The 14,734-nt window shown below is 39.6% G+C and overlaps 1 protein-coding gene across 1 annotated transcript; it reads right to left on the bottom strand.

Moving 5' to 3' along the window:
* Window positions 1-3,227: 3,227 nt before the first annotated feature.
* LOC128262381 (histone-like protein 18C) lies at window positions 3,228-6,416 on the bottom strand. Its single transcript, XM_052996587.1, has 3 exons — window positions 6,256-6,416; window positions 3,495-4,185; window positions 3,228-3,437 (listed from the first exon to the last, which is right to left on the bottom strand). The coding sequence occupies exons 2-3, from the start codon at window positions 4,176-4,178 to the stop codon at window positions 3,378-3,380; spliced, it is 744 nt and encodes a 247-aa protein (XP_052852547.1). The 5' UTR covers window positions 4,179-4,185; window positions 6,256-6,416; the 3' UTR covers window positions 3,228-3,377.
* Between the last annotated feature and the right edge of the window lie 8,318 nt (window positions 6,417-14,734).

Genomic DNA, 14,734 nt, shown 5'->3' on the forward strand with positions numbered 1-14,734 from the left:
GTTGACACACAGCGTAGGTGCACTTTCATGCCATAAACATAAATTTAGTGACCTTTGTAAACTCAGAATAATTAGAATTCACATATTTGCCCAGAGTCAAAGCAAAATTACACTTTAACTGTTTGATTTAATTCAAAATTGCCTTCCCAGCTTTCTATTGAATGGAATCCCTTTAACTTACAGTATCTCTGGCAAGGTCATCATTCATCAAGGAGCAGCCCAGATTTTCCTCGGGGTCACGTCAATTATTATGCTTATAATTAAGAGTATCTGGCCGCAGGTATTCACAGGCTAATGGCCTACAATTACCAATTAACAGATTATTCCATTGACCAAAGTGCTTGATGAAGATGCACGCCAGAATCAAAGCTGTGCAATAGTTGAGGCAAAACAAAATAATTTAATTTAAATTTCCAGCATGTGCAAATAATGTAAAACATTTCTGCACATTTGAAGTGCGGCTGTAAATTGACTGTCAGTCAGGCAAAGCGGCCACAAACATCAGAAACTGCAGCGACAACTGCAACAACTTCTGAACAACTACAGCAGCAGCAATAAGAGTTACGAAAACAACGACCACACAATGGCAACTGCAGGGGAATATTCGCATATTAAACAAACAATAAACATTGTTAATTAATTTACTTCAACTCGAACGGAAAACTGCACTTTGGCCTACTCCAGCGATAAGGATGGCTTTAGCTTTTCTGCATGCACGAGTTTCATGGAAAGGTATTCCCAATTCTTGAATAGTCTTCGTTAGTGATTAATTTAATTTCAATATGACAATAAAATATTTAAAGTAAAATCAACCACTTATGAAACTTCTGTAGGAGTTAACCCCATAAACGAACTAGTCTAGTCATATCATTACGAAATTATTTATTGAGATAAATAAAGAGTAAGACATATTCACTTTAATAACATGCAAACTCAAATCTCCCATGAAATTAATTTTCAGAACAACTACGGGGCTTCCATGAAATTCACTTATTGACGCTTATATGAAATGGGGCTTACTTCAGGCTTTTGATAACTTGTGGCATATTTCAGGAGCACTAACTATAATGCCTCATGCAAGCGGTATCATTATAAATAATGACTCTGATTCAATATGATGTAATCCTTCGGCAGGGCTGCCGATTCTGGAATTTTTTTTTTTAAATGCTGCAAACTTAATTAAGCATTAATCATAGCAGCAGGCGGGAAGGGTGAGATAAGGCGATCGGGGGCTGGCACAGACAAGTGCATTAATTAACGGCCAACTGTTCCTGGTAACTGACCATAAAGGATTTTCGTTATTAATTGAACGATTTTCGGATCAATATTCTACAGCTCGCGTTTGAGAGCTGCGCCCACACTCATGCCACACTTTCCACATTTCAGTGTAGCTACCTTTTTATTTTTAGTAATTTGTTCGTGTTTGGGCCATTTAAGAATAACTGTCACGTACGACTGCCACGGCCTGAACACATGCACACGCTCACTTACCATTTCATCAAAGGAAATCGAGCTTGAATTGATTTCGCACACATAGGCCGACCCAGCCTCTCTCCAAATATGGTACACCTTGGCCCTAATGTGTGTCATTTTGGCCGGCAGTTATCTTGGGGCCAAATGCACAAAGGGGCGGTAATTTTCCGTTCATTTCCTTTTTGCCCGAAAAAAACAAAAGACTGGCGTTTTTTTTTCGTTTTCCTTTCTTGTTAGCTAAGTGAATTTTTATTTAACATGGCTTTTAGTAAGTGCCCATTAAACTTATTCGATTGGGGACTATATTGAGTGACACATGTTTGATTTCATTACAAATTTACTTTAATCTAAGAGAACCAATGTGATTTAAACAGCCCAAAAAATATAGTGTGTATGTCGACATGTTAATGCCCGCATTTTTTCAGAATATACAATTTCCGTTTTTGGCCCTGCGTTGAAATTCATATATCAGCCACATCTTCAATCAGCGAAAGCAACAAGTTACAGCCGAAAAAACCCAAGGACTCCGACTCGATACCCGAATGCATTTCAATTTTTTGTTCACAACAGAACTGGAAAAACCGCGAAAACTGAGACTCATTTACACATTTATGTGGGAAAATGTCAACTCCTGAGTAATTTATGCACACAGCGGCATTTAAATGCCTTTTTTTTCGTCTTTTTTTTACGAAACAAGGCCGCTTCAGTTCGTCAGTGCTGTTTCGGGTTCACTTTCATTTTTCACTGCGCAATGTCCCTCTGAGTAAGAGAAATGAGCTGTAATGGGTGCCAAAAGCCAGCGACAGGGAAAAGGAGACAGGAGGCCAGCAGACAATTTATGCCAGTTTGGGGAATTGTTTCGAAAATTGACAAATTATGGTCGTAAGTGGTGCGATTAGTCCGTTCCCTTCGCCCTTTTCGTTGTTATTATTTGGCCAACTGTCCCAAGGTTGTCTCCACAAAACCACAAAATGCATTATATACTCATATATATTCGCAGAAAACGGGGTTATAGCATCCGTTCCATTGCGCGCGCTGCGTGTTATTAATAATTCAATTTAGCCGTCTCACAACAGGCGCCGGGTCAGAGAACTCAGGGAAAGCTTCCAGCACGCAACTGCGATACCTTCGGCTCCAATCTTCTGCCGTCGAAAACCCCATTACCATTTCCATTCCCATTCCCATTCCCATTTACTGTTCAGCGATGGCAGCCACCCCCGTTCCACTTACACGGCGGATAGCTCATTATCTATTCATGCAAGTTAAGTGCGAAAGCTCATATAGTGGAATAATAAATTGAATTTCCTGCACGAGCCGGTTCAGCTGCATAAACAGTTACACGTGCTATTTTAACCGAACCGAGAGGTACAAATCTATCTAATGCTCGGTATTCGTGGAGCCATGCTGTTTTACAAAAACTCATTATTTATGCTGCATTTTTAATACTATTTAATTTCATCTTACATTCTTCAATTACACTGCATTAAACCAAAATTGGAACTTTGTGGGATTGTTTGTTTTCACTGATTTATTTTTTATTACATGCCTTTGAACCATACTCCTTGTTCTAAAGCCATTAAAAGTATATTTTATTAAAGCATTCTTTAAATCCCTCAACCCTAACTGCTTTCTTTTCAATACCACAAAAAATAATCAAATTGTTATTAATAAAACAATTATTTAAGTTAAATATAACAGAATAAAGTCACATAATTGGCATGTATATAACCTTGTAGTTATAAGATGGACTTAAGGTTCGTCTCTCTATCGCGCATTTATTATCGAAATATTATGTTTCTAAAAATTATTTCTAGTTACAGACAGAAGTCGCATGATCAACTTATCAAACAGGATACGTGGACTTCCATGGATTTTATGGCATGACTCGATCGATCGAGGGAATTTCAGCGGATCTTGCAAACACGGCGACGCTTATGACGCGAACTGGTAGTCACCCTGCAGGCCTATAAGGGTGCGAAATAAAACCTATATTTAAGTCCAAGCTTACAAAAACGACTTACCATGCGGCGATAGCGATTCTTATTCTCCTCGGATAAATTCTGCCAAGCTCGGGCGGCCTTCGCGATCAGTTCCTGGGGCTTGAGGTCACAGTTCCTTTTGCGGAACTCACGCACAAAGTTCAGATACCCGTTGTTGGTGACTGGACCCGGCTTGGTGCAATTGCTCTCGCATTCCGACTTTCTTGGCCTGGCACAAGCCGACTTCCTGGGCTTAGAACAGGCCGCCTTTCTGGGCTTGGCACAAGCCGACTTCCTGGGCTTAGCACAGGCCGCCTTTCTGGGCTTGAAACAGACCGCCCTTATTTTGGGCTTGCCACAGGCCATCTTTCTTCGCTGCATGGAACAGGACTTCTTTTGCCTAGCACGGGCCGTTGAGGGCTTGGCGCAAGATTTGCCTTCCTTCATGCCGCCGCCCATTCTGCCCATTGGATGGTTGCACATCTCATTGTCCATATGCATGGCAACGATGGCCGTGTCGGTGCTGGACATGATTTGGTAGTGACTCTTTTCCTCTTCGCTTAGGTGTCTCCAGGACCGGGCACCTTCCCTTGCGATTTCCGGCCAGCTCATGGCACTATTGCGTTGACAGAAGTCGCGCAAATAATTAAAAAATCCATTCTTTACCAACGATCCGTTACTCATGCTCTGGTTTTCACCCACTTCTTCTGACTTGGTGAAGGACATCTTCAATCTGAGTATGAAAAATATAGAAATATATTGTATATATAAATGTAGCAAGTAACAACTTTGAATATAACGTTTTTGGCGCTTCCCTCTCAACTGCCCATTTGTGTACTATGTCCACTATTAAGTGCAATAAAATTAGTTTGTCCTGCATGAAGGGTAACTGATGTAGTGGGTGCCTGCCCCAGAGACCGCAGAGTTGTGTCCTGTCGAAAAGTCACTTAATCAGCGAGGAGCCCGAGAACGGAACCAGAAGAGGAGCGCCTCATCCCTACCCAAAAGCGTATAAGCCCGGACCAGGACCAAAACCTGGAGTGCAGGCGACAGGCGGTTGCAACTGCAACAAAGCCCATAATTAATATCACTTTGCAGTTGCAAACTGCCACTCGACAGCCGACAGTTTAGTCACCATGTGTATGCGGGGGTCTAGAAGTGTCGGTTGAGACCCAAGACCAGGGGGTATTAAGTACTGTTTATTTAATTGTCGGCAAAATTTTCATGTCCTCTTATGGTTTTGTAGCCCAAATTAGTCACCGTCAGCAAATGGTTAGGGGTGTGCGAAAAATCAGCATAGAAAAACGGCATTTAAACGTTGTTTTTTTATGTTTAACCGCAATTGGGTATGGAATTTAAATATTTAAAATTGGTTTGGAAACTTAAGAAACAAAAGCTAAGCGAATTTATCAAATCGGTTAAAGGCACTAATTCTTTATAATTAGTTGTGCCATTTCTGCTTGCCTTCTGTGCCACTTCAAATCTGAAATTGGTTGCATCAAAAATATTAATTTGAACTATTAATTTGGAATTCTTGTGGTTAAGCATAAACTCAAATTTCTAACCAGCTGTGCGCTATAGGATCCCAATCCCTGTTGATGTTTCTCGAACCGAACAACCCCACTAAGCAGCCACTTGCAAACCACATCTCCTTTGTTTATACCTCATTTGTTGAGAGCTAGGCTGCCCGTGCCTCAGCATGCAAACTTCAAATTCATCTTCTGGATAGCCAATTATATGGAATATTAAATGGCATTATTCTCCGCCTGGCAGGAGATGTGCTGGGGCAATCGAGAGATGACAACTTGAGAGGTAAGACCACTTATTTATGCATTCCCCACCCAAGTGGGAATAATGCAAAGAGCCCTAAAATCGCTTTTAATCAATGCGCTATCAACCGGATCTCTTGACTGAAGAAAAACCATTTTTATTAGGCCATTGACAAAGAGGTAAAATGGCCATAAAGGCCAAAGCAAAGCAGGAGAACCGAGGGCGTCGAGTGATTATTATTAGCCGCCAGAGTAGTTGCCATTTAGCACGCACAACGAGATGCACGCCAGCAACATGAGCATCAGCAGCATCAGCAGCAGCAGTTGCAACAATGTTTGAGTAATTGTTTGCCGTTGCTGCAGCATCAACAGCGGCAGCAACTGCAGATGCAACTAAAATTTGCATGCAAACACAGTCCCCCCTCACTGTCGTTTAACCCCTTATTGCCCCCATTTTGGCTACAGGCTGCAGGCTGCTGGCTGCTGACTGCACACGTAACTGAATGGTGGCAACAACTGCAGCAGTAATTGCAACAAACAATTAGCGTCACTTGGATTTATGTTTACGAGCGGCTGCCTCGACGTTTTCGGCCACAACGACAGTGCCCCCACTTTGCCTGCTGCCCCTTTATGGTTGTCATCGGACCAAAAGTTGATCAATCAGGAGTGTGTAATTTATTTACGATTCCTTGAAAGCCAAAGAAAGAAATCAAGAGTGACGGCCCTAGATTAACTATCTTCCGGCGAAGCCCCACACTATGAGTTATGTAATTGCCAGTCTTGTTGCAGCAGCATGTAAATGACGTCATTACAAGGCGTGGGGCGTGGCAAGGTGGTCGGCCTTCGCCTGTCGACGGGCTGCCCCCGGCATTAGCTTAAGGCCAGATAGGAGGGCCACATCCACTTCCACATCCATTCGACATCTAGACAAACACGCGGACCGCCAAAAAGAGGCGTGGCCGGTGAGTTTCCGTTCCGACTTGCAACACTTTTGTGCAACACGCCCCACAACCTCGCTTTTCACTTTGACTTACTGCGTCTGTTATTTTTTTCTTTAGTAAACTTGCAACTTCCACTTGCCACTTGAAAACTTGAAATTTTACACACTACCGAAAAATTTATGGAGACTCGAAGGTGTTCGCTTTTCTACGGGTTGACGATTACTGATTCGAAAAGCAAGTTATGCTATGAATTAACACGATTGCATAGTCAAGGATTACTAGATCTGAAAAATGTTGGACGACTGTCAAAAAATTCGATTACTTTTGATTTATAATGTAAAAAATTACGTCATACATATAAGAAACCCGTTTTAATTGAAAAGCATTGTTATTTGGATAAATTCGTCACACAAATGCTTAAAGCCATTGCTTATTAATTTATTATGGTATAAGAAAGCATCCATGGAAAAAATCAGAATATTAAAAAAAAATTAAAAAGAAAAGTAAATTCTTTATAAATGTTTTCGTTACACTTACCTTTTTGGTAATGGTATTATAAAAACACACACTTATTCACTTATTTCACTGATAAACTAAGCTTACAACTTATACGCAGAATTTAGAATGTGAACTGATTAGGGTATATATGAAGTTCAACAAAACTGACTGCCAGGTCGAGTGAGCACTCACACTATTAGAAATCCCACACAAACTGAACGGAATAAAGTTAGATTTGATCGAAAAGACGCCGGCGGATACGCATCCTGGGAAGCATCCTTCTGTTCCTTGGGTCCGCCCCCGTGTTGCCTCGTGTTAAGTTTTCCTCTAAGGCGGCATAAATTATGTGAAACAATTTTTATTCCCACTACTGCTCGTGCAAACTCTTTGCGGTTTATTAAAATTTCTAGCCGCCGGGCTAACAAACTCGTTGAGGCTACGAATTTTCGTGGGGGAGAAGGGCTAAGGGATTCCGATTGTTTGGACATGTGTGAGGTTTTCTATTATCTGTAAAATGTTATGATTTATTATGTGCGGGTTCAAGTTGATGGTGGGCCCATAAATTGCGACCCTTTGGAGTCTTTGCCTTTGCCATTGGCTTTGCCGCTGCCTCATCTTTGGTCTCTGCCTTTGCCAGCAGCAGTTAAGTCAATTAATTGGCCCTAGATTTATTAGTTTTTACCCCGCCGTGCCCCCGCGCCATCAGCATAGGTGCCGTGATTTATTGTTGCAGAATGCCGAAACAACAAAGGAACATTCCTCGACTTTGACTTTGGCACGGCACGCACACAGGATGAGTAGTTCAGGCGACAGGTGAGGGGTTTCACTTCGCATCACGGGAGGTGTGGCATTTGCATATAAATAGATAAATGGATATGTCAGCTAAAATATGAACCACATGAGCCGGGTGCCATATCCTGTATTTCGAAACGTTGAATGTTGGCTCGCGGCAAAAACGCGTCCATTGCGTGTCGCGATAAACACAAATTTCAAGTTCTCCACTCGGAAATTTTCCATTAAATTAGTCTTAGTGTCAAATACTGACACCCAAACTGATGTGCCAAGGGGCGGACAGGACACTCGTTGTCGCCTAATGTATTGTACTGAATTATTAACTGGGTCAAGGCGGGAGGACACATAAAAAGTATCAGTATCCGAATCTTATGAAACAAACTGTCAAAAGACTGGCAGTTGGCTTTTAAGGGTACTTTGGGGGTTTGGAGTGTTTGGCTAGCAAAACGAACCATTTGTATACTCTAGGGAATATTGTAAATGAATTTCAAATTATTTAGGGCGTAAAGAAATGTCCAACATGCATTAAAATAACAATAAGTGACTGAACGTTGTAAAAATAAAACTTGAAAAACTAAAAACTTTATAAGAACAAATATTTATAAATTATCTTTAAAGTTGATTCGGTACATTCCAAGTATAACCAGGAAATTTAAACAAGGTTTCTTTAAAAATATAATAAATATAAATTATAAGTATTTTAAGTCTAGTAGACCTAAAGGTTTATTTCGAAAGATGATGTTAATTTGGTTATTGCATATATTTGATCACCTTTTCAAAACTGTGGTGATTTTATCTACTCTTTGTAAGTTCACAAGAAACTACTTTTTAAATTAGCTTCAAATAAAAAGAACTCCGCAATCTTATCCGCATATCAATGCAAATACCAAATACCAAATAAAGGAAAGTAAGACGAATTGAATTTCTTACAATTCATGATGACAAACTCGCCTGTAGGCCAGAAGGCATCACGTCACCACATGGGCCAAGTCCTGCATTCAAGTGCAAGGAGTCGCATATGTGAGTGTTCGCAATGGCACCCCGATTATCATCGCTGCCAGATCCTCTTTCCCTGCGCCCCGAGCATCCCCTTTGCCATCGAACCACCGGTGTAATAACTTAAAATCCCATAATAAAGCTACTTACTGCCTTCGTCGCAGGCGATGTCCTCGTTGCTCTAACAATAACTATTTTTCTTCGGATTTGGCTTGGGCTGTGGCTCGAATTGAGTTCCAGAGGCTTTCTGCCACCGCAAATGTGCAAGTCAAGTCAAGTGCATACGTCACTGGTTCCATTCAGAAAAGCCATACCTAAGGTCTAAGTGCATGGCATCCATTTCGGTTTTTTTCCTACTTTTCTCGTTGCTCTACTCTTGTTAGTTACTTTTCTGTCTATAAAAAATATCCTGCTGAGCCACTGGATTAAGATTGAATTTTTCTTGGTTTTTTGGTTTTATTTATTTTTTTTTTTTGTATATTACTTGTGATCAGTTTTTTCTGCTGAAGCAGAAATTTTTATCTGGTCTTCGTCAGGTGAAGAGTCGTTTAGATATCCCACACAAAAGGCTGCTAAAAAATATTTTCATGTTGAAGTAGAAATATTTTCCCATTGAAAATGGAAACGTTTTCGCCATTGTGTTTTGGCCTTGTATGTGTATGTGTGTGTGTGTGTGTGTATATGCAACCGGATGTTGTACAGTTATTGGAATGTCTATTCATTTCCACTCCCCACTCTCAAGAATTCTAGCAACGACGTCGACAATGGACTATTAGTTGGCATTTTTCTAGTATTTTTGTCGTCCTCGTCCTCATCGTCGTAGTCGACAGGAAATGGTAAACTGATTTCTCTTATTAATTTCAGTTGGCAATTTGTGCAGATAAATCAGCGCAGTTGTTAGTGCTACGTAGCTATTTTTTGCCCCTGCCTTCATTCCATCTCAGTTTCTTTTGTACCCCAAGCCAATTCAATTCGCCTGAAAAGTAAGCTAAGCAATTGCTCGCATATTTGTTAAAAGTAAGCTTTCTGGAATTTTTCAAGTAAATTAACCTTTGCCTGGCACTCGTCCAACTGAATGGGTATTTGGGGAGGTTTTTTTAGCAGCAGGGTCCCCCTTATGTCTGCCATGATGCAATTGAAGTTGTGAATGGAATTTTCAAGTAGTTGAATATCAGCAGGTAAAGGGTTATCCAATAAGCTTGAAATGTATTCAAATCAACAGATAACAAAGCTTTTATAGAGTAGGAAATTAAAAAAAATGTATGCATGTTTTCTTAATGGAATTCAATTTTAATCACGTGATCCCTCAGAAGTATGCAACTTTCAGCCGATTGCAACGATATTTTTAATGGTTTCAATTAAGCTGAATGGTCGATTCGAGGCATTATAACAACATTAACAATAATAACAGCAACGACGTGACTTTTGTGCAAATTGTTAACGTCGGCGCTCCTCGCGACATTGTTGTTGTTGTTGTTGTTGCTCCTGCTGTTGCGCTAAATATTTTAATTAAAGAAATAATTACATTAAATGCATTTCCTACATAACACGTGGATTGCACTGACCGTGCCCACAAGCAGTTGGCATTTTTTAAAACTTCATTAAGCGAATTTATTACAAGCAGGCATCGGCCATCGGACACTTTCGAACAGAATGCAATTTAAATCCAGCGCACACGCCCACAAAAAAAAAAATAAAATCGAATAAAAGTGCAACAAATGAATGTGCAAGTGTCACTTTTGGGTCATCAATGAATTGCGCACCTTCGGCATTTTCCGCGCTTAATTATTTCAATAAAATCAGCATACGAAAATAATCATCACAGAAACGGTATTCGAACAAATTATAAAAGGGGACTCGAAATGCGGTTAACACAATTATATTTTCCATTTGCTGTCGTACTGTGTTGCACAATGGAGCTGAAGACCAAAGCGAAAGTTTAAGCCATTTTTCATTGGGCTAGTAGTATAATTTACTTTGGTATAATTAACTAATTGGTAGAGAAAAAAAACAGAAAACACATCGGGCTGAATAAATTTAAAAAAAGGTTAAGCTGAAACTATAAATAACTTAGGTCATATGAAAAATATAAATTATTTTGTAGAACTTCGTAACCTTTTTGAAGTGCTTTGCTTAAAAAAAATAACAGATGATCTAATTTGTAAAACCAATTATTATATTTAATGCTTTTAATAATTCGGGCTTAAATGAAGCTTCATAAAATATATTTTGGTTCCGATCATATCATCCCGGCCATCATGCAGAACGCAAAATGGAGAAGTCTCCGCTTTGATTCAACATTGTACAATTTTTCCTACGCTTCCTCGTTGGTGCTGTTTCTGTATTCTTGTTTCCATTTGCTGTGGCATATTTAATAACAGCGCATTAAGATGCGACACATTTGCAGTCAAGTCAACAAATTGCCGGCAGCAATCCCACCACTCCCCGCACCACCACGAACCACCTCGCACCACTCAACCGCCATCCGCATTTTCGCAGCACCCATTTGGCTCACACTCTAAAATGTTGACGACGTGCGCGCTTTAATCTTGTTTAAAAATGCGCAGCTGTAACAACAACGACAGCGACGAGAAATGCGTGCTTGCGTGCTGAGGTGAGGCAACTGACTTAAATTCAAAGAAAGGATATACCTAAGAGTTCGAAGACTTAAATACTCTTTAAAGCATAATTTTCTTGCCAAATTAAAAACCTTTAAATATAATATATGAATAAATTCTGATTAATCTCAATATATTACTTTTTATTTTAAAAAATATATGTTTTGGGTTGTTAACGTCTCAGAATGAAAGATTGCAAGATGATTTACAACTAATCTTTGTCTCCACACTAAAAAAAAATACCAAAAATGTAAATGTTTATTCAACGTTTTCTTAAGACAGCAAACTTGTTATCGAAATTACAAGACCTCTCGCAAGGGTATAATAAGCAGGGGAATGGATGCGAGGTGCGGTGTGGTTTTCGGGAGGAAAAATGCTGGCTGTATTTAGGCGGACGTCTTGTCAAATCTGCGCTGTGAAGCATTCTAATGAGAAGTGCTCTGCTCCAAGTTTTCCTGGCTCGCCTTCGTTACGAGGCTAAAAAAAAAGGAAAACAACAAAGCTTGGCTATCACAGCCACATAATCAAAGGTCGTTGGGCATGGCAGCCACTTTTCCTGCCTTTTTATGCTCACCTTGGATTTTCATGTTTCCTTTTCTTTCTACGCAGCGGTTTTTTGCAGTCTTTTTACGTGCGATATATAATTTCATATTTTTTAAGATAATTACGTCGATAAGTTGGAAAAAGGTAATGCATGCTGGTAAATAAACCAACCCGGGAATGCCTTGCCCAAGGGTAAAAGTAAAATCATAAAGTTAATATAAAGCGAGCCAGCCCAAAAGGAACACAAAAATGAATAAAAAAAATCGCGATTACCACTAGACTGAAGTTTGAACAAAAAAACAAAGTAAAAACTTCTATTTTCTGTTTAGTAAGAAACACATTATTAACTTCCATTAATTTGTATAGTTTCTTAATATTGACTTCAAGATTCTGGCCAAGCCAATTTGATTTCTCAAGATTTATTGAGTTGCTAGGAGTTCCACTCAGAATTTCATGGTATTTTCCATCGACTAAGCCCAAGACCAGAAAGCAATATCCTATGCTTGCTTAAAATAAAGCTGTAAGCCAAGTAAGAAAGCGGATTGGTACTCGTACTGTTAGACAGAAAACACTTAAGTATTTTCCTTCCTGTAAAGAAATATCTTTTCTTTAAAGACTTTTTAGTTGTGAAATGTAAGTATAAAAGCTCAAGTCCTTATATTTTTGAAGTGTGCAGAAAAAATGTAGCCATTAGCTGTTGCTACCTGTTTGTTGGCAAATATGTGAATTACGTCTCGACCTCAAAAAATTGTATAATAAAAGTTTAGAAGTCTGAATAAATAGTTAGTTAAGAATTAATTATACCTAGACCTATTTTTTCAAATCAATAAAGCATTTTTAAAGGTCTTACTAATAATGTTGTCAGGAAAATAAAAAAATATAAAACGATTCAAGCCAAATCCCCACACCCCCCGTCCACATTGCTGTGATCCTTATATTTCCCGTATATTTAAAAAAAAAATCCTGTCACCATCCATCCAACCTAATTAGTCTGCCTCATGTCATTGGTGGCACGCACGCCCTCTGGTCGATTTAATCAATAGGTCCAATTATGCGTGCATCGAATATTGCAATTTAGAATGCCGAATAGCTGCCACTGGTCGCAGGATCAACGAGGAAACCTCAGCAGCATTTAGCAGCGATGCATAAATCATAGCATACTTAACAGGGCAAACACGCATGCAAAAACACAACGTTGGATATGCTATGGAGGCAGCACGAGTGTATGTGTGTACACTCGCTTACCAAATCATCGAAAATGTCCAGCTGGCTCGCGGTTGTTTTGATTTTGTTTGCAACCTTTAATTAGAAATATTGCCACATACTAAATGAGTCGAAAAGTGCGGCCACGCAGCCATTGCAAGGGGTAATGAATAAGGGGCGGGGCGGAATAACAAATTAAATATTGAAAAACGGAATAATAATTATGGGGATAGCATTGAGTGCTGAGAGGCTGGAGGTGAGTTAATACCAGCAAATGCAGTTAACCGCATTTGAACATTTATCTTTGCATTTATGCGCAAAATTAACCTATTTAAGTGACATGAAATATTTTGGTTATCATTCGGATTCCATTGACGAGCAGATAAACAAAGCTTTATTATCACATAGTTGAGTTTGGCCGTGCATTGAATTAGCCACCTATTTGAGTTATAATTGAGTTAGTCAGCACTCTGAATGGCACTGGCAGGAAATTATACGAATGAACTGATTAGGCAATACAAATGGATAAGGAAATAATTAATTTAGCAATAAATTATATCTTATTTGCTCTAAATTAAATACGCAACTTCGAAGTGGAAAACTTTATGCCACTTATATTATTCTCTGCACTCCACGGAAATTAAGACGGGATTCCTTCATGAACCGAATCGCCCACAGGGATTTCTCGAACCAAACCTCCAGGATAAATCTCTTGAGTCGGGCAGTAAATCAAATACAAAATACTTGCACGTGCCGAATGTCTACGCGATAACTAGTCACTCGCAAAGGAACCTGAAACCCAACAAAGGACAAGGAAAAAGTTGCGAGTGCCAAAGGTTAGAGAACTTATGACAAAGCAGTTCGCAAATCCAATTGATAAATTTTTAAACTTAAATATTGTGCCGGTCCTGGGTGCGGTCAGCAGCAACTTCTTGGCCTAGGTCTCATCCATCCCGCCCACTTTCGAAGCCTTGTGGGTCAGCATCGATTATGGGTACGTGTATTCCAGGCCATAAATCACAGGGCAAGGCCAAGATCTCGCCTCTGCTCCTCTGCTGCTGCTGCTGCTGCTGTTGTCTGCCACTCTTATCGCATTAAAACGTAAACGGCAAAATCTTTACTACGTGTTCTTGTTAACTTTTGCAGGCAGTGGCACTGGCACTGGCATCAAGCCATAAGACAATTGATCGAACTGAATTGAAGCTTGGTGAACTATTCTCTGGGTGCTGACATTTGGCTAAACCATAAATACTTAAGAAACCGGCTAGCGCTATTTATTATTTTACCTTTGGGACCGACTTAAAATACCTGAAATAAATTCGAAGCTTCAAAACATTAATAAAAACGTTCAAGTGCACTTAAATGATTATTTTCAATATATACTACATAACTTCACATGTATGTCCATACCTTCCTTAATTTATATAAAAAAAAGGACAAACTAAAAGCCAACTGGTGAACCATATAAAGTTTTTTGGCTGCCGAATAGGGCGAAAATTTAATTTAAATTTGTTTCGTTCTCATCGCATTTGTCACAGTTTTGTCAGACAGTTGATGTGGATGTTGAATGGATTTATTTTTTTATTGCTGGACATTTTTTCTCCTTGTTGCTGCTGTTGTTGTTTTTTGGCTCGGGTTTTGTTAGCAAACTCTCTTTTCGTTTTTCCGTTTTTTTTGGGACAGAGCAGGGTGCCTTGTGGGTTAAGAACTTTGAACTTGTGCTGTAACTTTTTGGTCGCTGGGGCTGGATGTGACAACATTTGATTGCTCATGAAATCGATCGATTGTGGAAACGTGTTGATTGTATTGTTGTGAGCTCAAACCCAAAGGTCAAAAGTTTTCAATTCTCTCGTAAAAGTTGCTCTGTCTCCTTTACTGTGGCATATAAAATGAAGTGTCCTCGTTACTGTTGGCTTTTCAGA

Source organism: Drosophila gunungcola, unplaced genomic scaffold, assembly GCF_025200985.1.
Source record: "Drosophila gunungcola strain Sukarami unplaced genomic scaffold, Dgunungcola_SK_2 000001F, whole genome shotgun sequence".
In the NCBI taxonomy this organism is placed as follows: Eukaryota; Metazoa; Arthropoda; class Insecta; order Diptera; family Drosophilidae; genus Drosophila; species Drosophila gunungcola.

Excerpts from the sequence above, each read along its gene's own strand:
- LOC128262381 (XM_052996587.1), bottom strand. The coding sequence starts at position 4,178 with ATGTCCTTCACCAAGTCAGAAGAAGTGGGTGAAAACCAGAGCATGAGT. Across the intron at positions 3,438-3,494 it reads AGAATCGCTATCGCCGCATG|GCCTGCAGGGTGACTACCAG; the intron begins GTAAGTCGTTTT and ends GCACCCTTATAG.